We start from the raw sequence: 25,445 nt of genomic DNA on the forward strand, positions 1-25,445 counted from the left end.
TGTTGAAGTAAAAGCTGCTATGCCTGGCACATCTTGCAGGAGTTGCTTTGATGAGCCTGTCTCCTCACAGAAGGAGGTTTTCAGTTTTTATTACTAATTAGTCTTTTCAGGTAGCACACATAATAGTAGTTCAGACAGGAGCTAGCAGCTGATTAATAACCCTTAACTCCTGATGGCATCCTTTGGAATGSGAAGTGATTGTGCACTGCTCTGTCTTTCTTGAGCTATCGAGATGATGTATACAAAATCCATAGTGAAAATAAATCTCTATTTAGACAATATATCTATTTATAAAAATCGGATAAAATATGATCAGAAATGCCCTACTGTTCTTGTTATAGAATGCATTAGTATTATTGCTTATTGAGTAAGGTTGTATAATACTATGCACTTAAATATTTTAGAACTGTAAAATACAAATTCTAATCCCACATCAAGGAAAGACTTTCAGTTAAGTGTACTTTTAAGACTTCTGACTTTCTTTTAAGGTGTTTGAAGTAGTAGAGCGTGTTGAAGAATTAAGAAGAAAATGGCCGGTTGCTTGGGGCAAGTTGGATGATGGCAGTATAGGGGTTGTAACACCTTATGCTGATCAAGTGTTCCGAATTCGGGCTGAGCTTCGGAAAAAAAGACTGTCTGATGTCAGTGTAGAAAGAGTGCTGAATGTTCAGGGTAAGTAGTAGTTATATTTATAAAAAATCTGCTATGGAAATCAATAGTATGACTGTTCAAATTAAGGAAAAGTTATTAAAATARTCTTAAAATGTTTGGAATAAGACCTCTAACAGCCTGTAAAACTGATATATCAAAACAAAACTGGCATGAGTGCTGATTCGATGTTATTCCAATATAGAACACCAAAACAATAGTCATGCATGTAAGATTTATTTTTTTTCAAAATTAAGTTCAAGCTTATTTCAAAAGTAAATTGATTTACTGGRAAAAGTGGAAACTGATATACTTTTGTTGTAAGGAGGAAAACAAAGTTCCAAATAAWAATGCGACAAGGCTTCAGCCTCAAAATGTTCTGTTGATCTTTGCAGTTAGAGAATGCTCTGCAAAAAGAGGTCTACAATCTCAGGTATTTGTGCATGGGATCACACTGATAACACAAGAATTTTTATGTAGGCACAGCCTGTTGCTAGGTTGCAGTTAAGTCAATAATAAGTGAAGGAGGGTCAGTAAGAAACTGAGCAACAGCAGATGGCTTGTTTTGTTCTTTCATAGTAGGTGTCTGAATTTATGTGAATTTGGGAGAGTTGCGAAAATATGAAACAGGAATGTGCAGAACAGTTTTTTTTCTAATAGAAAAAATAAATAMAACAGTTACTATTACCTGAATGGAAACATTATGAAGATAATCAGAATTTCAGAAAGTTCTGGAGCGATTAATACTGAGGTGAAAAGTAAGTTTTTTAAAGAAGAGATACTCTTGTAATAGAAAATGGTATTTATAGTACATCTTTTAAAAATTTTAAATCTTATTATTCTTGCATAAATCTCTTTGTGTAAAGTGTAGCTATCAATTCTTCAGAATATCCAGGTGCAAACTCTGTCTGGCAAGTACAGTAATCTGATTGTTTTACTAGTAGAAATAGCTAAAATTATCTCAGACATTTATTTTTTGTTTCTTTTTAGGAAAACAGTTTAGAGTTTTGTTTCTCAGCACAGTACGAACACGGCATACATGCAAACATAAGCAAACACCAATTAAAAGGAAAGAGCAGTTACTGGAGGACTCAACAGAAGACTTGGACTATGGTTTTCTGTCTAATTACAAACTTCTGAACACTGCCATTACAAGAGCACAATCCTTGGTAGCTGTGGTGGGAGATCCTATTGCTTTATGTTCCATTGGAAGATGCAGGTACTTTCTATACATTTCTTAGTTAATCAGGATTCAGGATGCTAGAAAACATACATTTTTGTATATCAGATAGATTTAATAAAATTATGGATGCTTTTTTAGGTGCCTAGTAAGACACAATACATTTAAATCCATAAAAGTGTAATGAAATTGAAATTCCTTAAATATATATCCACAGATTATAAATATCATAGCTCTTGCAGAGGCTTGCATCTTGTCCAAAGTGCGCTGCTTTAGCTCATCCCTCGGGCAGAGCGAGCAGTTGTAGCCCCATGTCAATGAGCAGTGTCGGGGTGATGCAGGAATTCCTGAGCTGTTGTCTACCAGCCTGCTCGGAAGCTGGAAGCATGCAGTTGTGTAAGAGCTACTCCATCCCCTGATTAGAAAGTCTAGCTGAGAGRTAAGAGARRGGAATTTTTTTATAAAAATAGTGARGAAAACCACTACCCATGGGAAGCAGAGCATTTTAGTATCTTCAAAGGGTAGACARATCTGGCTTTTTTGKTGTTTCTATTTTGTTTCATTTTACTTTCTTATCCAGTGTCACATTGTCACTATGTGTAACAACCTACAAAGAAAAAGGTTGAGGTACCTACCACCTGCTCRGCGATAAACTCTTTTATGTATTTATTAACACACTAATTTGAACTTGATGTTAGCAGCTGAAGACCTTTCATTTTATTTTCAGGTGTTTTTCACCTGTACTCTTTCATTTCCATATAAAATTAACATATTATTTAGAGTTCAAAAAACTTTAAGATGTAATGTATATTTAAGATGAATGTCCTGGCAGTTATGCAACAGTGGAAGGCTGAAGACCATTGTTTGTATATTTTTTKTGTGTTTGTGAACCTAGGAAAATCCTATATAGAATTTGAGTGAATATACTTTTTATAGACCTAAATGAAGAAATGTGAAAAATGATAAGAGATGTAAGCACTGATTTTAAGGATACCAAGTACTTGTTCTTCAAAGGTTTCTTTTGCGATGGAAGAACTGAAATGTTAAGATGATCAGAGATAAAGCCTGAGGCTTGTTTCTGGAAGAGAGGAAACACTGCACTGACTGCATTATTATAATAGAGCTAAAAATACATAGTAGTCAGTTGTTATATCTACATTGTATTTCATTTTTCTGAGCAATATTCCTTTATTGGAATGAAAATGGATGTGATTTTCAAAGATTAGAATTGAAAATTTCCAACTGAAAAACCAAAACTTTTGTTGACTCCATTTATGAAATATAACCTGGTTTAACTTACCTGCTTGAGTCACACTGAGAATACAACTATACCTTAATGTAGTATCTGATCTAAAATGCTAATAACAACTTATTAAAAGAGAAATACCACTTGTGGTTTTATTTCATTTTCCCCATTACCTGCTCAGCTTTGAGACGTGACCTGGATGTAACTCTGATCAGCAGGAGCTCTGTGCTCCTGAGCACTGGAGCTGCAGATGATGGGTGTCTGCTGTAGTCTACTGGTGCAGTCCCCAGTTCATCAGCTCAAGCTGCGGAGATGCATGACCTAGTTACAGGGGTTGCTATAATGTGCTGCCTGAAACTTCTGTTACCACTTGTATGGAAATTGGCTTTAATTGACAAACTGTACTTCTCTTTCCCGTAGTGGGGTTCACGACGCACAGCAAGTCAGAGATCAGGATCCCCTAGTTAGTACCTAGGACCATTACGGGTTCTCTGTCTAAATACAGCTTTTGTTGGGGAGTGATGATTTCCTTTAGTCTCTCTAACTCCCAGTGGAAAACATGATCTCTTGAATTTTCATATAAGTTTGAATGTTGAGGGTTTTAAATTAGATACCTACAAGAGACTTAGTTTTCAAAAGTGGKGACTTAGCGATTTCTCTGAAGTATCTTTTGAAGTGGCTCTTTCAAAATATCTCCRATTGGACATGCAAAAACTTACTAAAATGAAAGCACAGGCTATCGGTAGGATATCTAACTTACAGTCTTGGCAGTTAGGGATTCAGTCTGCTGTTCTAGGACCAGCAGCTGTTTATGTATACTCTGTTCAAAATTATACAACTAAAAGATAATTAAGAAACAAGCAGCATTGGAGTTTTATTAAGCTGTATCTCAGGCTTTGCTTTTAATACACCATTGTCTTGTTTCASTGAATAATTGAACGTTCACTCTTTGAAAATAGTGCTGGAGGGGCTCAGGCACTCTGGAAAGATGGGTCTTTTTTAATACAGCAGGAGTAGAGAAGACTGAAAGAAGTGACATTTCGTTAGGAAAAGCAGACCTCAAAAAAGTTTATAGAGTACTTGAATTTTATAAATATTCTAATACCTGTCAAAATGAGTCAAGAATCCGTAGTGATCGTTGTAGAGAGCTCTGTGAAGTATGCCCTGGGTAATCATTACGTTTCTCCGTGTTACAATCYGACTCGACAGGGCTGTTTTGGCAGACACTCCCTTTAAACGCAGGAGCACCCTGTAAGACAAAGACAGCAGTGTTTTATTCTCTGTTCTTACACCCCAGTACAAGCGCCCTGTGCGTAGGGAGACTGCTCGGGGCACGTTAAACAAAAGTCTRTGAGTCTCGGTGGATTTATTGTACTTGGCAGGAGGTTTGGTGACTGAATTGATTAATGGAGGGAGTTCAATCATTAAAGTGTCCCAATGAAATATTTCATTTTGGTTTAAAATCCTCACTTAAAACCTTGCAAGATATATCTGCCCTATAGCAAAATGCAGAAAAGAGGCCATCTTGTATACTCAATTTTAAGAGAGCGTTGTTTACCTATATAAAATCACAACAGAAGATGGGCTTTGAGGAATTGCTACTTTGGRTTGTTAAATACATCAGTAACTTTACAATGTTCTTGCAAGAAAGATATTCATCCTCTGAAAATGAAAGCCACTCAGCAAAATGTGACGTTCCTATTAAAATTAGTATATAGCAATTTCCCATTTTTCAGATTTTGAGGAGACAACACTACAGAACAGACTCCCTTATTAGCCTCAATTTATTACTGAAGAGTCAACTAGATTTTTTCTTGCCAATACGGACAAAATCTTTAATTTTTAAAGGACGCTTTTTAGTCGTATGTGTRTGGACTGATGCAGTACCTACAAAATGAGCTTTACTGTTTTCTGTAAAGCTCTGTGAAGGTACCTGAGACAAACACCTGTCTTAGTTTCTGTACAAATTGTTTGTGTAATGGAAATGCATTATGTCATCCTTAAATTTTGTTCAACATCTTGTGATGTAAAAAACAGTATTGGGTTGTTAGCAATTATTTGCTAGCCTTAAATATTGTTTTTTTTCTTCAATTATTTAATTTTAATTTATATTGAGGCACTACAGTGTGGAGTTATTGTCAAAACGTAAGTTTAAGATCTTTGTCTTTTAAATCATTTTTCAGTAACTTTTGTTATTCTTCATTTTTTCAAAACAGAACTGTTCAATTTTTTTCTRTCTTCAGACCTTATTTAACTATCTTCTAAAGTATCTTTTTCATTTACTTAGAAAAGCAAAATAAACCTGGGTCACACCATTTCTTCTGCTTACTTGATAGAGTAAGCCTGCTGCCTTTGCAGCATTAGTCGCTGGTCGCTTCCTGCCCTTTATTATRGGAAATGAACGGGCCGATTGGTACAGTAAACAGCAACCTTCAACATCTTGGATTTCCTGCCTCAATTAAGCAGGATACTTTGGGGATTTACTTCATCCCAGTCTTAGCAATATTTTGTAAAGTACTTCTGTCTGTGTTTCACAAGGGTAGTTCTGAGAGTATAGCTCAACTTTGATATTTGTGATGTTGAAATTTGGTGACCTGCCTAGATTCATAGACTCTTTTTGGCATTTCTGGGGCTGAGAGCTTATGCAATCCCTGTGACTCTTTGAGCTGTAGTAAATTCTATAAACCACATGCTTTCCAAAATTTTAAGCACTGTTTGCTGTGTTTGGTCTTAAAGGAAAAATTAGAGCTGTCCATGACATTAATACTAAATGTGGTATAGACCCAGTATTGCAGTCTGGTGTGCACAGACAGACCCATATGTCTGTTTTAAATGACTGGGGAGCTTTGCATTRGGGTATGGGATTCAGATGCATGGATTAAGTTGTTGGCCTGATGTGTAAAATGAGCATACAGGAGAAATAAAAACACTACTTGGTTATATAAAATCCTCTTTAACAACAGCCATTAAGTCTTACTCCTTTTTATTGTTTCTAAAAATTGTTTCCATAGGAAATTTTGGGAAAGGTTTATTGCCCTATGTCATGAGAATGAAAGTCTTCACGGTATCACATTTGAACAGATCAAAGCTCAGTTGGAAGCTTTGGAATTAAAGAAAACATATGTGTTGAACCCACTGGCTCCTGAGTTTATCCCCCGGGCTCTTCGACATCAGCATTCAGTGAATACCGCCAAACAGCAACAGTCACCACCAAAGGTAAAGGTTCACTGGTAATGAATTTTGTCAGGAAGTGGGAGGGAATATAGAAAGGCCTGTTGAGAAATGATATAAAAGGTTTATTGGATGAGCTGTTGTTTTAAAATTGCATCAATGCAATTAGATATCATTGCAAATTTTGAAAAGTTCCTCAACAATTTCAAATGAAAGCTCTAAGCTTTATTATAGCACAGTATGTAGCAATACCTTGGGACTGGCCAAGCCTGGATCTCTTACTAAAATATATGCCTTGGCTCACTTGGGCTTGTTCATTGACTGTGTTGTAATGGCAATGAGGAACTTCAGTCATGGATCTTGGCGTCATTGGTTAAATGAGCCAATTTAAAACTGAGAACATGAGGTGATCCCTGTGCCAAGCAGCTTACACTGACTCAAACAACATGTGGACACGAACAGTGTCAGGGAGTAAACAGTTATTTGATTTGATCTGAGAATCATATGTAAAATTCAGTGGCTTATATTATGTAAGATAATTATTTGATACCATTAAAATACTTTGTATTACAGTGTTTTCTCAGGATTAGTTCAGGGATAGTAGCCTTCAAAGGGCCAGATTTCATTGATGTCAAGAGGGCATACAGGGGTATTTATCACACAGCAATAATTTTCTTTGCTCTTGCCATAAAACGGAGTGAAGCAGTGATGGAAATACATTCTTTGGCTCCTCAAGATGGTAAAGAATAATACTAAATTCTAGAGCTGTTTTTTGATGTGTTAGTAAACAATTTTAAATAATTTTTTTAATATTTTAAAAATTGTATTTCAAAATGCAGTTTTTTAATTTGTATATAGAGATGAAATGCAGATTATCAGCTTTGTGAGGAATTCTGTTGTGCAAGAGGGAAGAAATATATGTTATTTTCCATAGCTTTGCATTGTTACAGGTTATATCATTTGAAAGAAATTTTCACCACAGTTTTTTGACAGTACAGAAAGGGAAAATTTCCCTTTGGCAGTCTGTCCGAAAGGAGATTTTGTGAGAATGTTTCTTTGTCAAGATGCATTACTCGTTGAAACAAACACCAGCTTTCTTGAGCAGCTAGTGATGCGTCAAAACACTAGGTTTACAGAAAACCACAGATTAAAAAAATATCATTTTCTTAAATAGTCATTTTGACTCTTTCATTGTTCATGAGTGCTTCAACCTTGAAAGCATTTTAATTAATAATAAAACCACAATATATTAATATTTTTGTTCCCTAAAACAAAATGTTTTGTGTATTTTTTTCTCAGTTTGTTAGTAAACTAAGCACATGTGCTGTAGAAATCAGAAGACGCTTTCAAACTACCATTTCAATTTAAGATCGAAAGTATTTTAATCACATATATCATAATTACAATAAAATCTCTTCCCTCTGAATGTAATTGACAGCTAGCATGTGGAATGACAGAATTAAAATAAGCAGGTGATACTCAAATACATAAATAAAATGGTTATGATAAGCAATAAACTTTGCTGAAGTTTTAAAAGCAGTTGGGTAGCTTTGCTCGTTTTAGGCTCCCTATATACTTAGCATTAAAAGATAAAAGGCTGAAAACCTAGTTCTGATGTATTCTAYACTGAAAAAATGAGAGCAGCAGCCTCCAAATATTCTGTTTTGTGATGAGTTTATGGACATCCACACAGCTCAGGGCTTAATTTTGATATACAGTGAAATGTGATATTGTAAAAATGGCACCTTCTTTTCAGCAGAATTGTTCTTGGATTTCTTTAAAGATATAAAGAACCTTTTTTGTTGTTTATTAGTTAAAAAAAAAAAGGAAAGAAAAAAAGAAAAAAGTTTCAGTCCTCGCACTGTCGCTGTCCTAGAGCYGAACGGCAGTAGGATATCGTGTTGCCTCTGGGCCGGCACGCTTCCCAGCAGCGGGGGCGGAGGGGTGCTCTGCGTCCACCTGCCTTTGGGTGGCCTGGCTGGGGGTRGTGGAGTCTGATAGGCACAGTCTTTAGCAGAGGTGATGATGTGGAAACTGAGGATATTTCGAACTTGGAGATTACTGCAGGGTTGTTACCATCCGGTAATCTAGGTTACCCCATACAAACAATGCAAAAGCCTTGAATTACATTGCTTTAGTTTCTTTATAGACTGACAGGGAAATGAACCTTGAGCTGGAAATCTTTGCGAGACAGTAGCTCCAAAGGTGTCGTCAAGTGATTTTATAAAGTCATTAAACCAAGAGAACTACTAGAAGAAAAAAGGGAAAAAAATAAACAACAAAACAATGTCAGCATCTTCCTCCCCCAACACAGAAGTGTTCCCAGTTGATTTTCKATTCAGCCGTCTGATACGGTTACATGCTAAAGCTCCTGTTCAACAGGACAACTTTTCTTTCRAATTTATCTTATGATTTGCTATTTCAATTTTAAAAATATGGCCACTAGCAAATACAAGTATCATAGGTAGAACAGAGATTTTGTAGACATTTATAGTCACTGCGTGAAGCTAATTCACAACATARCAGATAGAGAAGTCCCTTGTATAAACCATGGGTGATTCTTAGGGCATGTAACTTCTCTAAGCTTTGATTTAGTTTGAATCTTGCTCTCTGCAGTGAATAAATAGGCTTCTTTTATTTAAGTACTGTAATGAAAAGTAATTATTATTTTATTTTCCAATAGTTCACTTTTAAAAAAGGAGGAGAAATTCAGAGACAAGTTCTTTAATCTAGTTTATGTATGAGTCAGCRTCGTCACACCACATGTCTATGTACCTTGACTAATTTGCTCAGACCTCTGGAAAACTGCCTAGGCTTGTCTCCTGGGAGAGAGARGTTTTGCAGCATCAAAGGTTTTTTAAATTTATTTTAAATTCGTGAATGTATTTAGGTCTACATTAAGTAAGGTATTCCCATTCTGCAAATGACTTAAGAGCATATGACATTTGAATATGTGCTCACATTTTATGAATATTTTGCTGCTGTAAACTCATAAGAGTGCAGGAGGGATAACTCAATTCTGTTAACCTCTTTTCTCATGTACAATTTCCCRAGGAAAAGCAGATTCCCCAGAGTACTCTTGTCCTTGACTCCACTATATTATACTTTTTGGGTAGCAGTCACCAAGGGGTGAAGGTGCAGAAGCAGRTACAGGAGATGGGATAGAGAGGCAATTGCGAAGGAGGCTGAATGAGCAACYGAGTAAAAACTGGTGGCAGCTGCTTTGCATCTAAGGTTGGTTGGAACCTGGAGGAATAGCTGGATCCTTCTTTTGGGGTTGATGCTGGATGCTGCTCCTAAAAAAATGAAACAGCAGGTGGTAAACAGGTGAGAGGAAACCCAAAGTAGCTTGCTCTAACTGTACTCGTATCTTTAAACAGGCCGTAGTAAGTGAAGGTGCACAGAGGACTCTGCAGGAAGGGAATGTCCCCAGAGTTCCCACTAATGACCCACAGGTTAGGTTAGGTAGTGGTATTTAACGTCCAATTTTGTGAATTCATAGTCAGGTGATGCAATTAGACATTTGGATGYGTAAGGATAAAATTTTTAGCTTAATGTCTTTCAAAATCTGCTTTTTATTTAATTCAGTTATAATGTTCAGTTGAAATAAAGATGCTTTGTTTTACGTTAAGTCTGCAGAACTTCACTATTATTTTTTTYCCCCTTTAAAGGGCAAGGTCCATCATCATAACCAGAATGACCATTTCCCACCTGATGGAATTGGTAAGTATCTGCTGTTACTGGAGGAATTCCTTGGCACTTGCACTAATTTGGCTTCAGTGAAGTTGATAGTAATTAGGCGTGAATTGAGTATCTGCTCTGTTCTCTGTTTGAAAGTTATTTACTTCTTATSTGCATTTGGGAAATAGATTACAGGCTGGCGAGTAGGCATTAGTGTTTCCCAGGCTATCCTTCTGCAGGTGTTGTGCACACTGACTTTAGAGCCTTATCACAGCATAGGCATTGGCCTGTTAAAAGTGGTTGTATTTGAAATTCATGATATAAAATACTGTACCAGTATATTTGCCCTATAAAAGTTAAAATGTTGTAGTGCCTGTGCTGTTATATCATRTATTTTGGACTTATATTGTGCTTTCATATATCAGATATTACTGGTAATACTTTTGCAAGATAGCATCTAACAGCTTAATGCTTTTGTTGTTAATTTAAAATATATTCATTTAAAGCTTGTCTTTCTTGCTAAAGAAAGGAGGATAATTCTGTGTGACTGTTGGCATGTTTTACTGGTTTAGAATGCTCTTTCATTAACACTRTTACCAACTACCTGTTTCTCTCTACCTCAACTCGTATTTTCTGCCTTTTGAAATTTCTGAAATGGAATAGAGTATTTGCTATATGATTAATACTTTTGCTGTCTATATCAGACCTATCCTGTAATGAGAGTTGCCCTCATGCTCTGTGAGCATCCTAAATGTTATTAGGAGGAAAAAGGATACAAAGAAATAAATGATTTTCATATTCTTTTCCTATCTTCTTTATTTTTCAGTTCAGCCCAACCCTTCTGTCCTAATTGGAAATCCTATCCGAGCATATACTCCTCCCCCTCCTCCTCTGGGACCTCACCCCAACCTGGGGAAATCTCCAAGTCCTGTTCAAAGGATAGATCCACACACTGGGACAAGTATTCTATATGTACCTGCTGTCTATGGAGGAAACATGGTCATGTCTGTGCCTTTGCCTGTAAGAATTCTTTTTTTTTTCTTTTTTTTTTCCTTGGTCCATTTATCATATGTATAACAATGAATGGCAAGATCAGTTAGCGAATATTTTGCAAAGTTTTCCAGCATTTCAGTTCAAATATATTGACTTAGTTCTTTTCCAGCATTTCAGTTCAAATATATTGACTTAGTTCTTTTCCAGCATTTCAGTTCAAATAAGTGGGCTTAGCTAGCTGTAGGAATGTCTGTACAAAAGACTGCCAGAAAATGAGGACTTAAAAACATTGCTCCCACAAGTAATACTAGGCAACCTAAAAGCAATTTCATGTTAATGCTATTTGTTGGAGTTTTTTCAGCTGTAGATGTAGACACACCACTGTGTCATCTGACTTGAGATACCTGCATCTGAATTGATTTTAGTCCACATGTTAATCACTGGAGAGACATAGGCAATTCTAATGAAGCTTATTTCTCTTTATTGACTTCATACAGTCTAAATGACCATAGATGTCTGAATGTAAGGTGTCTGAAGTGAAGTGATATGAAGAATAAGCATAATGGGATGTTTTTCCCTTCCAGAATGTCACAGTTGATCTGATTCCTCTCTGATGGCTTTCTTTATGGCACTTAAGAACATAATGGTGTTGATCAGGCCTCTTAGACTACATATATGTATATATGGAATTTTGTATTACATATAAAACTATTCCAACAAAACTTAAACAAATTAAAGAAGCAGTCTCTGATTTATTTCTAATATTCACAGTCACATATTCCAGGAAGAAATCAGGGAGGAAGGAACAAAGGTACAGAAGTAACGTTGTGTGGAGTAACATGTATGCATGGTACACAGCTCCTGAAGACTCTAGGGAGGACATTGAACACATACAAGGGTTGTATGTGTATAGAATGCCATACAGAATCCCAAGCATCTGCTTAGAATTTTGCTTAGTTCATTTGTTTTTTAATAGTTACAGTAGTCCTCTATGGAAGTTTAGCTTATGGTTGCTGTATTGGGATTTGTTATTATGAACTCTGGTTTCAGCTGATATCCTAGATCAGCCTGGAGCAATAGATTGGTTTTCTTTGCTAGGTCAAGTAATTTTGCTTTTTCCTAGCTTGTCAGAAATCTGAATTTGATGGATACATTTAAATGCAATGAGAAGGCCAGCAGCTGTATCTTTGTCATGGTTGCTCACGTTATATTAATATCAAATCAAGATAATTTAGAAATTTGTTTGATTTTTTTAAGGGATAGTGTATTTTTGTGTATTTCCAATCAAAAGAAATGTATGAAAAGTAAGTATTTTAAGCTCACCTTCCCTGAGGATGGGTTTTTAAATGATTAAGTGGGAAGATTGAGGTACTAATGAGATGACTTCCTCTAGAAAGAAACTTACTGGAGATGATTTGAGATTGTGCAGATGGAATGTAGCCTAAAGCTAAAGTTCAAAGTGTACATTTCAAGGGCAAATACTAATTTAAAAAAAAAGAGAATTGCTTGAAAGATGTTTGCTTAAAACAGATAGGAATTAAAATATGATTATGTTCACGTAAGACAAAGTGATTCCTTTTTGATCTGTTTTATTTAATTTCACTCACTTCTATTTGTTTAGAGAAGAAGTGAATATAAAATTTATTGAAATAGAATTTGTTCATCAGTCTTTTTTCTTGAAAACACTGAAACAAGAWTGTTGGATTTCCTCCAAGCATTTTTGCCCAGGATAATCCTCCAAAATCTTCCTCTGTGTTGCCCCTTGCAGCTGGGCCTGCCCTTACTACTCTCCCTTTCCAGCATTACCTGCAACCATGTGTTACAGTGTCAGGTCATCTGATATATGGAAAACTGGTTATTAGTGATCTCTTATCAATGTGCTTGCTCCTTTACTTCCTCTAATGTACCTTTTTTTTCTTTTTCTTTCTTTCTTTTTTTAAATTATGTAGGTACCATGGACGGGGTATCAGGGTAGGTTTGCAGTTGACCCTCGAATCATTACTCATCAAGCAGCTATGGCATATAATATGAACCTGTTACAGGCGCATGGGCGGGGGTCTCCTATACCTTATGGCCTGGGACATCACTCACCAGTTAGCATAGGACAACAGCAGCAGCTTCAGCATCAAGACAAGGAGCAACATGAACAAAATCGAAATGGTGAGTCACTCAAATTTCGTTGCAAATGAGTTTTATTTTGAGTAAGTTTGAAATTTCAGTAGGAAATTGTGCAAAGGTATCTTTTCTTTCTTTTTCCATTTTAAGTGAAATTGAGAGATCTGCAAGTGTGTAACAACTTGGGAAATAAACTATGTTTAGCCATAGTAGAATATCTAAGATACTGTGATGTTCAAAGGAGGGAAGTAATCAGAGGTGGTGCATGGGGGGGTTGTGTTTGGTCTGTTTCTGCTCTGCAGTCCAGTGATTACTATTACTGATGTTGTTTGCAGTTAAGTTGAAAGARCTACTCAGTGGTGATTAATGCACAAAGCACAGAATTTAAAGGAGAAACTTTGTTTGGGTAAATTATATAACATTTCTCTATTATTCTGTAACTGCTATTTTGATAACTGTAAATTTCTCTGAGTCTAACAAAGCAAAGAAAAAATAATTTTTCAATTGAAACAAGTTAATTAATKAGCTAAACATTTTTAGGTAAAAGTGAAAACAGTTCTGGACCTGAAATCAGTAAAATTCGGACACCAGAGAAGAAACCTGTGGAATCCAAGCAGGTTGGTTAGCCTTCTTTTTTGTTTAATATTCCCTCTGTTCTAGGTACTCTTCTGTTCTTTTTGAGAAGAGATGCTGTACATCTCTTTTTGACCTCTTCATATACCTTTTTATAAGTTTTACTCCTTTTTATCAAAGACTTCCTGTCATAGTTGCAACATTTCTATTCCATGATAAGCCATCAGTACTGATCTCTAATATGTGTTGAGTGACATTAGGTCCCTTTTCTTCTTGCCCAGGGTTGAAGTAAAAGTTAATATTCTAGAATTGACTTTTTAAACCCTTTGTTGAGGTAAAGACCAATTGTTGGGGTTTCACTAACAAGTAAGTGTTTGCAAAAAACCTTTTGTTCTTAAATTGTTTTTAAACTGTATTAGTTTTTACATACTAAGCTTGTACCTGACATAATAAAACAGAATATTCTTGTCTTTTGAATGTTTAGGAATTAATGGAAATTTCAGTTAAAAACGTTGCATGACTAGAGATAAACAATTCTGCTAGGAAGATGAGGAAAAGAGGCTTACAATGACTGCAGACTATAGAATATTAATCTTATGAATGGAGATGCGAATGAGGAAAAAGAGTGATATTCTAAAATGGACAAATAAAGGATTACTTTTTCTTTTAAACATATGGTGTTAGTGTCCTAGAAATGAAAACACAAGGCTTAAGGATTAACAGTTGCATATAATTAGCTACATTAGAGATGATCATAAGGAAGCTGTTGGTAGTTCATCCATGCAGTTACAGTAGCTATAGAATGAAATTTGATGATGGCAGTGTTTGAATGTCAGTTTACATATAGAAGCTGAAGAAAAAGTATTGAGTAGGGTTTTTTTAGTTAATTCTACTATCGTTATTTTATTTACTGAAAACTATGTTCTTTCGAGAGAGGAAAAATATCAAAGTCAAGAGTGAACATTAAGTAATTTGCATCAACTTGAATTAATTCCTGCAGAATATATCTTTTCTTAAAGAAAAGAGTAGTTCTAAGATGCATAGTGTGCTTCCCCTCTCCTCCACTGCAGAAGTTTCATAAACTTTATTCATTGTTAAATTTATTTATTCATTACTGTCATGGTTTTTGCTTTTTTAAGGTAAAATTTCAAAGTTTTTCCATCCTCTTTTTCTAGGTTGACTTAGAAGCAAATTCTCAGAATAGAAGCCCGGAGTCACGATCCAGTGTTGGTTATCCTAATGCTAAATTTCATCGCAAGGATAATCTTAACCCCAGGCAGCTGAATCTCCATCTCACCCCTCCCCACTCCCAATACGCCGTTCCCAATCGCCACTTCCAGCATCTGTCACAGATACCAAGGCAGCCATATCCTCTGCAACAGCAGCAAAACCTTTTAAGTCAACAACAAAACCATTTACCTGAACAACAAAACCAGTTGCCACCCCAGCAAAGCCAGGTAGTTCAGCAGCATAATCATTTGAATCAGCAGCCTCCGCAACCTTCGCAGCTTTCCCCTGCTTACCAGGCAGGCCCCAGCCAGTCCTTTTTTAATAACCCAGTTCCCCACCGACCACATTCTCCTGCTGTAGATGCTGTGATTTCAGAACAGCACCCCCCACCTATGTTACAAGAAGTCAGTAATCCTTTGAGGCCTATTGCACAGCACAACCCAGTTCTGCCAACCCACTTGAACAACTTCATTGAAGAGACTCCGTCAGGAATGCCCATAGGGGACACTCTAGGTAGGTGACCCTTCTTTAGTTAAATTCAAACTGTGCAGTTCTAATTACCCTGAAGTGAAACTGAAGAAGGTATTTACCTTTCCAGGCATATTGCTGTGAATTGGGTCATTGTTGGATAGTTTCCATAAGTAATGTCATTGAGCATAATTTGCTGCTTAAGGCATGTTTGAATATTCAGCACTTTATTAAAGGATTCATGTTTATAGAATTTTCTGTATGATTTAAATAACCAGGTTATGCACTGGAATGCAGTTAATATATAATAGGACCTGGAATATACTTGGGGGGGGGGGGGAAGAGGATGTGTGTGTTTTTTGACAGCAAGATCTTTAAAAAGGAGCATCAGTTAATTCTTTTTTTAATGTTTTTTACAGATCGTATGCATGGAAACGTAGCTTTGGAAACAATAAGGCAGCAGCAACAAGCCAGGTTACAGCAGTGGAATGAACACAATGCCTATCTCAGTCAAGGCAGTATTCCATATCAACACCATCACCATCCTCACCTACCACATCTTCCCCAGCAGCCCATTGGATTGCATCAACAGCAGCAAGTTAGGGCAAACTGGAAACTTGCCAGTAACACAGAAGATGAAACAGAAGCAACATATACAAGGTATTCCTATACTGAATTGTCAGCATTTCTATAAAATTGAACAGTGACACATTATCTATAACTTAAGGGTACTGTGAAGTCCTGCTGTTGTTGTGAGGGTTAGCTTAGTAGACAGTTATACTTTGTGTTATGTATTATTCTGTTAATGTATTGGATAGTAAAGCTGTAGCAGAAAGAATAGATCTATAGAATTTCCCAGTGCTGTATTTATGGAATAGGGAATGGACAGAGTAACAACGTTATAGTGCTTATAAAGAAGCATCTGGGTGTTAAAAAAGCATGTTAAGAAGTCTTCACTTTGAATTAGTAATAAAAGAAGCAGTGTTAGAATTCTGTGCTTACAAAAACGAAACACAACAACTGCCATCCTCCCAGCGCTCTTCCCCAGTGAAACCTAAACCTTTCTTCCTTTTTAAAAAGCCTTTTCTGATTTAAAAATATCTGCTTAGTTTTGAGGTGGAGCATTAGGAGACAGAAATGAAGCGATTGAACGTGAACAGGAAAGTGGTACCTATGATTGTCAACTTTATTCGCATATATTATAATTGCTAGATTTTTAAATTTTCTCTGATTTTTGTTATCTTCCACTGTGCTTATTTTCCATCTGAGCTGTTATAGTAAAGCCTCCAATCTGACTCCATAATGTGCTGAATTGAACATTCTCAATCTTTTGAAGAAGTTTGGACCTGTATTCTACAAGTGAGGGAAATCCTTGATTGTTCTGTTCTTTTGCCTTTTAAGGGGTTAAAGTTTTCTTTAACTATTTGAAGTTTTTCACTTTGTATAATTAATCCAGAAATTCTTACCTTAGTTGTCTCTTAAGAGATAACAAAAACTTGATTCTTCTAGCTCAAAAGAAAATCTTGAGTTCTTAAAATTTTGAGAACGTTCAGGTAGGTATTTTATCCAGTTAATCCTCTTGTACCTAATTTCTGATTGCTCATATTCTTTGAAGTTAGGGCCAATAAGCTCGAAGATGATATTTAAATTTAAATTCAATGTTTTGTGCTTGAAGTTTTCTCAACCTCAAAAAGAGAGGATTTTTTGCAAAACAGCTTTTTCTTTTTTTTTTCTTTTTCTTGATAACATTTATTCTGTCAATGCAGATTCCAGGATTTGCTCAGAGAACTGTCACACCGTGATCAAAGTGAAAATCGGGACTTAGCTGAAATGCCACCCCCTCAGTCAAGACTGTTGCAATACAGACAAGTTCAGCCCAGAAGCCCACCAGCACTCCCTTCTCCTTCCTGCAACTCTAATCACAGTGGTCACTTTCCTAACTTCACTGAAAACAACAGAGACATTGAAATACCCAGTAATCCAGCATTTCAGCAGCATTTACCCCAAATATATAATCCCCCTTTCTCAATGCCATCTGAACATATAACCCCATCTCCCTTGAAATACCTGCAGCCTGATGGATCATGGACTTATGCTAACCTACAGCAGAATCATCTAATGGGGCAGGGCTTTCATTATGGTATACCTCCATTGCCCCATAGATCACAACAAAACCCTTTTATACAAATACAGAATCATCAGCATGCAGTTGGTCAGGAGCCATTTCATCCACTCACATCTCGAGCAGTATCTGCTTCTTCGCTCCACAGCTTAGAAGAGGTAGGGGATTTTTGTCTACTTATGCATTTGTGTGGTGTCATTTTATTATGAAATTATTTTTTGAAGTGATCGAGAGTGCAAAATACCTCACATATTAAAAACTTCTGTTGGAAATTCCTTTGAGGTAAAATTTTTCCTTATGTCTTCTCAGTTCTTCCAATGTACATTTGCAGTTCTCATCCCTGAGGTACAACATTTTCTGTACTAAGTGATAGGTCTCAGCTTTCAGAATGTTACTCAGAAGTTTCTGCGATCATTGCGCAGTTATCTGCAGGTCATTTACCTGGAGTGCAAATTAACCATGCCCCAGGTGAAAACATTTTAAATGGCTTGCTGGAAAGTCAGTTTGAATCAGCCGTCYGGTTGGCTCCATGTTAAAACAGTGTGAATGTGGCTATGTTACTTTTCATGCTAACTTAAGACAAGAAGCAGCAGTACAGTTGCTTCTACATGGTACAAATTCTGATATAATACACCCCACCTAGTCTGACCTGATTCGTTGTAAAACCATCCTATATTTTTAAGGGGCTCAGAGTAAGAGAAATCAGTGCAGAGATATCCAGCTGTGTACCGTGAAGGTGTTTCCAGCACGAACTCTGCCGCACCAGAGCTGACTCTGTTGTTATCAGTCTTTGGTGTTCTGCATGCTGGAGATCCGTCTTGAGGGATGCGGACTATACGAGTGCGTACAGCTGGTTCACATCAGGCTCTGAACAGGAATTATCAATCCCTCTTGGAAAGCAGAGTGCTAAGGAGTGTGATATGCAGACATTTAGTTATATGCAGGCAACAACCAGGTTGTGCTGCAGGAATGCCAGAATTAATATTCTCAGGTAATTTGAGACTGATTGCATGTGATCCAGTATTTCTACATAAAGTTAAGTGGCTTGTCCTGTGATACGTTTTTTTGTCCAGATTTTTGCACTAGCTGTGACATCTCTGCTCATCACTATCCCATATAATACATATTTCATTGTCTTTTGATTTCAGAAGTAGAAAAGAGCTTACTTTCTATGTGTCTGAGTGAAACATCTAAAACTGAATTCCACTGTATTTTACAAATTTCTGTCTTTTACAGATTCAGAGAGGGTAACAGAGTCCTCAAAGTCCTAGCTAGAGCTGTAGTAAAATTTGGTTTTATAGACATTTAGGAATTCTGTGTCTCAGTCCATTAAACTATACCACCTTGTATAAAATCTAATACTTTGTGACAACAGTTAATGCATCAGTACAGCGGGACATAAGAACAATGGCTCTTCAGCAGTAATAAACTAATAAATATTCCGACAGAGTTTCTGACAGCTGCTGCTATCTGAAGACAAATAGAGTGAGTCTTTACGTAATTAGTGCAAATTCATTTTAGTTCTTATTTCTTTTTCCTTTCAAAATATGTGACAGAAATGCCAAATGCTGTAAAAGTGCTAAAAGAGAGACTCACAAAGTTTCCAAGAGCTGCAGCTCTTTCCAGCTGGTGGATAGAACTGAATACATAAAGGTGTCAAAAAGCTGTTTTAGTTGTATTTTTAACAGACATTCCTCATATGAGACAGGTTTCAGGGGAGACATTAAGGCTGTTAGTATTTTAAAACTCATTTCAAATTCAGAATTTCATAATTAGTTTTCTGTATGACAATACAAAAATATTCTTATTTTGAAATGTTTAGCTTACTGTATTTTCAATAAATGTCTTATGTTTCTGAAATTTTTATTATTCATTGAAACCATTTATGAAACTTTAGTGTTTCTAAACATTAGAGCTTCTAATAACTGACTGCTTATCAATTTATTTGAAATGTATCCATTTTACTGGATGAAAAATACAGAATTTTTTGAAATCAGGGAGGGCAAGTCTTCTCAATTAATGTTAGTCAAAACTAAGGCATTTGTGGGGTGCTAACTGCAGTTTATTTCAGCGGGTGCTAGGTGCTTAAATGTAGAAAAATCTACATAGTAACATTTAACATATAATTTTGCTTCTTTATATGAATGTATGATTAGTCTTATACATACTATGGTAGAGAAAAACTGAGTAAAGTAGACATTACATTTAGAGATAAGAGGTTTCTTTAAGGTTTGGATACATACAGGTAAGTCAAAGTATAAATGACCTTGTCAGACAGTACTGTGGTTAGCTGGCAAGCTACATAAGTTTAAGCAGCGTGGGATTTTGAAGGTTATTTAACTAACATTTTTTGAAGACGGATGCCTTGACGCATGTCCAGTGATTACAGAAGCCTCTCAGTTGCATTTAAACTCATTTTAATAGATAAAACCAGGGAGGTTGCAGGTTTTACAAAATAAAAGATGGTCGGAAAAACAATTCCCTCCGAGTTACATGTGAGTTATGATGTCCTTGAAAGAATTGTGGATGGTTGTTTCTAGCCTCTGCACGGCTTTGTGTAACTATATGAAGCCTGTGTATAAATGTTGCTCACAGGAGTATCCTGTTACCAAATATTGCAGTACCCATGTAAATTAGCATTTTTTTCTAAATATCTCTAATGTTGCACCCTCTAATAAACGTTCAATTTCAGTCTGTTAATCACCACTGTAAAGAAAAGCACTATGAAAATCACTGTTTTAAAATGTGGATAGTTTTGTCTAAACCTGTAGGATTTCTTGCTTCAAGTTAAGCATATTCTGAAATAATTTTGTGATGAGGACCGAGAGTGGCCTTTAAAACGATAAAGACTTTGAGTAGGTATCTTTTAGTGTAAAAATGGAAAAGCTCTAAAATAAAAGGATACCTTAGACTTCGATTCCGGCTGTACCTTCTGTATTTTGTTTTCGTTTTTAACGCATAGCCTCAAGAGAATGCAGTGACAGGAAGTCGAGGTGCTGTTTCACTGATATATCGTAATAACGTGGCAGCCGTAATGAGCTCTTTTAGTTTCTTTCATGCACTTTTTTTTTTTTTTTTTTTTTTTTTTTTTTGTGGCTGATGTAATACCAGCTATGGGGCATTGCAAGCAAGTCCTTTTGTATGTGCCTGGCTGATTTTTAATGACATTTCATTAGGATGCTTACTTCTCCTCTTGCCAAGTATAGATCTACTTCAGTGACTTTTCCTTCATTTGTACGCGGTAGGTCAGTGCAGAAGGAAACAATAACTCATTCATTTAAACAAAAAAATTAATACGATGGACTTGCCTTGAATCTTGAGAAAGTTTAGAGGTTCCTTAAATCGGAACTCTTAAAGCCAGCAGGAACTCCTGCCCTTTTCAGCTACGTGAGCTGCGGGATTTATGGAAGCAAGTCATTTCTGTGGTTTCAGCTGAAGTTCTTTTCCTTATTCCTCTTGAGAGGATACACTTCACTGAGCATTTGTGCTGTGTGTACATATGCAAAAGGCAGCATGCATCTGTGATACCACACTCGCCCAAACGCTGCTGTACAAGTCCTTCATTTGTCCTTTGGAAATTAAAAGCCAGATACCATTTTTTTTCTCTCTCTCTGTTGTAATTGAACGTTTTCCCTTGCTCCTGTATGTTTCTGTGTTCCCTTTACTTCATTTGTACATGCAGAGTATCTTTCTCCTCACTAGATTGATAGACACCTCCCACGTAGGAATGCAAGATTCAAAGATAAAAAGGTYGATAACAGTTGAGGAAATGCAGTTGAAGCTTTTTGTACTTCCTTTCTGTTTTATATGACTAAAATACATGGTCATGTACAACAGACCACTAGAAATGTATTAGTTTTTTTCTATATGCAATGAGTTTTGTGGGTTTTTTTTCTTTTTTGGGGATAAGACATGATAGCAGGTAGATTTATATGTAAAACAGTGTAGAAAAATAGCATTTGGTACATGAATAAAAGGAACAAAAAGTCTTTTTTCTTTTTTTCTTTGCAGTATGAACCAAGAGGACCAGGCAGGCCGTTGTACCAAAGACGAATTTCCTCTAGTTCAGTCCAGGCTTGTTCTGAAGAATTAAGCACTCCTCAAGACAGTCTTGGTCAGTGTAAAGAGCTTCAGGACCACAGCACCCAGCCCTCTTTCAACTACTCGTCGCCCGAGCTGTGGGTGTCCTCCTCCTCCTCGGCTGCCCCGTTCCCAAACATTCCATGCAACGGCTCCGGCTCCAGCCCTGGCTCCGGCCCCGGCCCYGGCCCYGGCCCYGGCTCCGGCTCTGGTCCTGCTCCCGGCCCCGGTCCCGGCCGCCCCGCGCCGCCCCGCGAGCTCCTCGGTAGGCACCTATGGAAATACGTTTTCTCTGTTCACAAAATATCTTCTGCCGTCTCTTCAGATGTTGAACCTAACTTCAGCGAGCCTTTGGGAAGTGTCGATCGTTTCGTTAGTTTGCTGTTTGCTTACGGTAGCCGCATTTGCTGTATTTTCATATTATTAGTATTCTGCTACGWTGCAGATGTCTGCAGAAGAATCCTGCTGAGTACGAGCATTTCCTCTAACCAAAGCTATCCTGCTTCTTAGTCTTCCCGAAAAATTACAGTAAACCCATATATTCCCTTTGAGCGTTTCCAAGTACAACTGTGTTTGTGCTAAAAGGAGGTAAAGTTAACTCATGGGATTTGTTGCGGGATAGGTTATCTTTCTCCAGAATCAATAGCATTTTTTGTTGCCATATTAGAATTGGGAGGGAACCACCATAAAYTGAATTAGTGATCTCAGTGTATTTCCTAGTATTTTCTGGTGCTTTATCATAAAATGATGGAGTATAACCTCTTAAATGGAAGAATCCCGCTGGACCCTGGCTTCCCTGTTGGAAGTTGCAGTGGTGATTGATGTAGCGGAGAAACTAAATTAACTTTTCAGTGATAAAACGGTTGTGCAAGGAGAGGCTGGAAGCAGTGCAACTGTTCTTCTGTTCCCCATATTTTTAATGTTTTTGAAAAGCAAGGTTACTGGTACTGCCCCTAATCCATGATTTTGCTTTAAAGATCCCAAATAAAAAATAAATAAACTCAAAATAGAACATTATTCCAGTGTGAATATTAAAGACATTTAATAATTTCTTCTCACAAGTTACTGAAAAGCTTATTTTATTGTGATTGAATGATCTAATTGCTTTTGGTCAAATCTTGTAAACCAAAAACATCCTGTAATTTCATAGTGTAGAATTTACAGAGTAGAAACCTGTAGTGTAGACAGAATGAAAAAATCTGTTATATATTAGCTGCCGTACTCAAGAGTGAAGATCCTAATTTACATTATCATTTCCAAAGTGTGAAAATGTTTATTTTACAGAACAGTATTTATGGCAGCATCTTTACTGCAGTTATTCATTCTTTTGTGCTAAGTTCAAAGCTTAAAACTCAGGTTACATCTTTCAGTATATTTATATTTTTTATTGGAAAAATAAGGAACTGAATGCATTATCTCTCATCAAGAGTGACGTCCTTCTCTGAAGTTGCTCTCTAGACTCTGTGGTTATGTGATAGGTGCTCAGAAACCCCTGGCAAGATCATTAGGATCAGTTGATACTACGTTTCCGTGCTTTAATATAAAGGTTGAGAACATATCTCCTCTGAGGATTTTATTTACAAATGTGCATATATAAAAAGTTCCCAAACTATGCACTTGCAATCAAATAATAAATTCTAACCTAAAGGGGCATGTTTGACTCGCGTTGCATTTGCTACAGAGATGTTTTCTGTCATGGTTAAGCATGGTTTCTGTTTTCTAAATAAAAGCATATGCAACTTTGTCAGGTATCTGATAGTTCATACAGAAAAAAAATCACCGTTTTTATGGGTGCTCTGCTTTCCTGCGCTGACAGCTCACTGGCAGTGATGATCACCCTTAAAGCCCAAATGCATTTTATCATGCTRCGGGTTAGTGACCGGCAGCTTCAGTGTTTCTGGCCGCTGTTGATTTTTATCCCTGAAATGAAAATCCATGAGATCGAGACGCTGTGACCTGGYCCTGCGCTGGTATTCCTCGCCTAGGAGTAAGCGAGCACGGCACCGGGCAGCGCGAGGGCTTGTGTGCCCGGCATCTCCAAAACGGTTGCAGCACCAGTATTTGGTTGCGTAGGCTTGGACGTGGGGGGCGAGGAAAGCTGCCGCGGCTGCTCCGTGCTGTTACGTGCAGGCGTATCTAAATGGCAATTTGAGGGCTTGATTTGCATCTCACTGGTTTTCTGTTTATAGAAGAAATGCGACTGAACTGAACATAAGGGATAAAAGCTTAATTTTTTTTTCTTGTGTTAGATACTTCTGCCACAATTAGTTTTCACCTCTCGTCGTGCTTGTCATTAGTTGACTTCTCTTGAGTGTTACACTTGTTTTGAGGGGAGGAGAGGTAATTTTTTGTATGTTTTGGATTCTTTTGGAGTCTTAGTAACCCTTTTAAAACTCAGAATTTTGTTGTTCTTCTCACATGAGTTATTCTGGGTGCTTTTTTTTCCTTTTTTTTGAGTTCTTTATAAAGAGAAGAACTATGTGCAACCCTTCCAGTGAGAAACTTGAGTATTTATCTTTTGTAACCATTTGACAGTACATTCTTGTGTGTGCTCTTTAAAAATACCACTATAAAGACTGAAAGTAAGTACACAATATATGTGTTGTCCAACTCCTAGACTATAGTAGATGCAGTGTGTACCTGCACTCTGAAATGGAGTTTCTCTAGCTGTGTAAGACAGCAGAATTCCCAAGACAAAAGTAAGTTCATTAGGATTCAGGAAATTCACTTGAAAGCRGTTTTATACTTACGGTTGAAATCACATTTTTTTCTGATATTTACAGGATTTGTTAAATATGGAGCAAGAATGTATCAATTAGCAGGAATGTGTTCAGGCTAAAATACCAATAATTATTTGGGTGGCATTCAGAAGTCAGCGCTTCCGTATGAGAMTGGATTATGCATGGTGCTGTAAATTTTAATTTTGGCCTATTAGGGTGTAAAGCAAGGAGAATGAGATACTCTTTGTGCTGTCTCAGTGGATAAAATATTTCAATTACAATATATCCGACTGTGAAGCAGCTTCCCGTCAGTCTGTCGGCAAAATCCGCCCGCGCAGAACTGCAGGGTCGGTGCTCCTGACGCTGTAGGAACGTGCAAGGGATCCTGGAAGGTGCTAACGTCTTGGAGTTATTCCAGTCTCTTGCCGTTTAAAGTGCTGTCGTGATCTCGTAGCTCTCTGTGCCCCTCCGTACTCGCGCTGCGGTTATTGTAAGCCGATTTCCTCCGTCGGAGTTGCTCACTTAGATGAACTGTGTTTCCTCCTTCCGCAGCTCCGCCGAAGACGGTCAAACCCCCCGAGGAACACCTGAAGGCTGAAAACATCCAGCTCTCCAATTCCTTCAACTACAGCGTGCTGCAGCATCTCGGCCAGTTCCCGCCGCTCATGCCCAACAAGCAGATCGTCGAGTCCAACAGCAGCAGCCAGCAGCCCGCTGGCGGGAGCAAGCCCGTCATGTCCTACGCGAGCGCTCTGCGGGCTCCGCCAAAGCCCAAGCCCCCGCCGGAGCAGGCAAAAAAGAATAGCGACCCCTTGTCTTTGTTTCAGGAACTTAGCCTAGGTAGTTCATCAGGTAGCAACGGCTTTTACTCCTATTTTAAATAACCAGAATATTTTTTTTAGAGAGAATTTAATTTTTATTTGTGTTGGTAGATCTAAGATAGTTGGGGCTTCTCCTGTAGTTGCAAATATTCCCTTTGTTTATATTAGTAAGTATATCCTCACTTAATTGCTTTGCTGCTAGACTTGCAACTAATTTTTTTTTAATTATATTCCATTATTTTGCATTTTTTGATGTGGGTCAGATTTTTGGAAGCTTTTCTGTAGGAAAAAACACATTATTTTTTAATTTTTGTAATGTTACCGATGTGTTGCATTCAACTAGCAGCTGAGAGGTTACCTGTGCAACTTAGAAAAGAAAAAAAGAAAAAAAAAAAAA

At 37.2% G+C, this 25,445-nt stretch overlaps 1 protein-coding gene across 2 annotated transcripts in view; it reads left to right on the top strand.

The window, feature by feature from the left end:
- Positions 1 to 25,431, top strand: part of HELZ (helicase with zinc finger) — a 72,699-nt gene extending 47,268 nt beyond the window's left edge. For both annotated transcript variants that reach the window (XM_085304711.1, XM_085304712.1), the window contains exons 19-30: positions 489 to 672; positions 1,639 to 1,867; positions 6,086 to 6,290; positions 9,917 to 9,968; positions 10,753 to 10,946; positions 12,869 to 13,079; positions 13,575 to 13,651; positions 14,783 to 15,350; positions 15,725 to 15,965; positions 17,072 to 17,585; positions 21,439 to 21,772; positions 24,780 to 25,431. In XM_085304711.1, the coding sequence (XP_085160837.1) occupies positions 489 to 672; positions 1,639 to 1,867; positions 6,086 to 6,290; positions 9,917 to 9,968; positions 10,753 to 10,946; positions 12,869 to 13,079; positions 13,575 to 13,651; positions 14,783 to 15,350; positions 15,725 to 15,965; positions 17,072 to 17,585; positions 21,439 to 21,772; positions 24,780 to 25,111 (3,141 nt within the window). In that variant the 3' untranslated portion in view covers positions 25,112 to 25,431. The remainder of the gene's footprint in view (positions 1 to 488; positions 673 to 1,638; positions 1,868 to 6,085; positions 6,291 to 9,916; positions 9,969 to 10,752; positions 10,947 to 12,868; positions 13,080 to 13,574; positions 13,652 to 14,782; positions 15,351 to 15,724; positions 15,966 to 17,071; positions 17,586 to 21,438; positions 21,773 to 24,779) is intronic.
- Positions 25,432 to 25,445: the final 14 nt, after the last annotated feature.

The sequence above is a fragment of the Rhea americana genome, unplaced genomic scaffold (genome assembly GCF_003343005.1).
Source record: "Rhea americana isolate MKP2758 unplaced genomic scaffold, rheAme1 scaffold_21, whole genome shotgun sequence".
Classification (NCBI taxonomy): Eukaryota; Metazoa; Chordata; class Aves; order Rheiformes; family Rheidae; genus Rhea; species Rhea americana.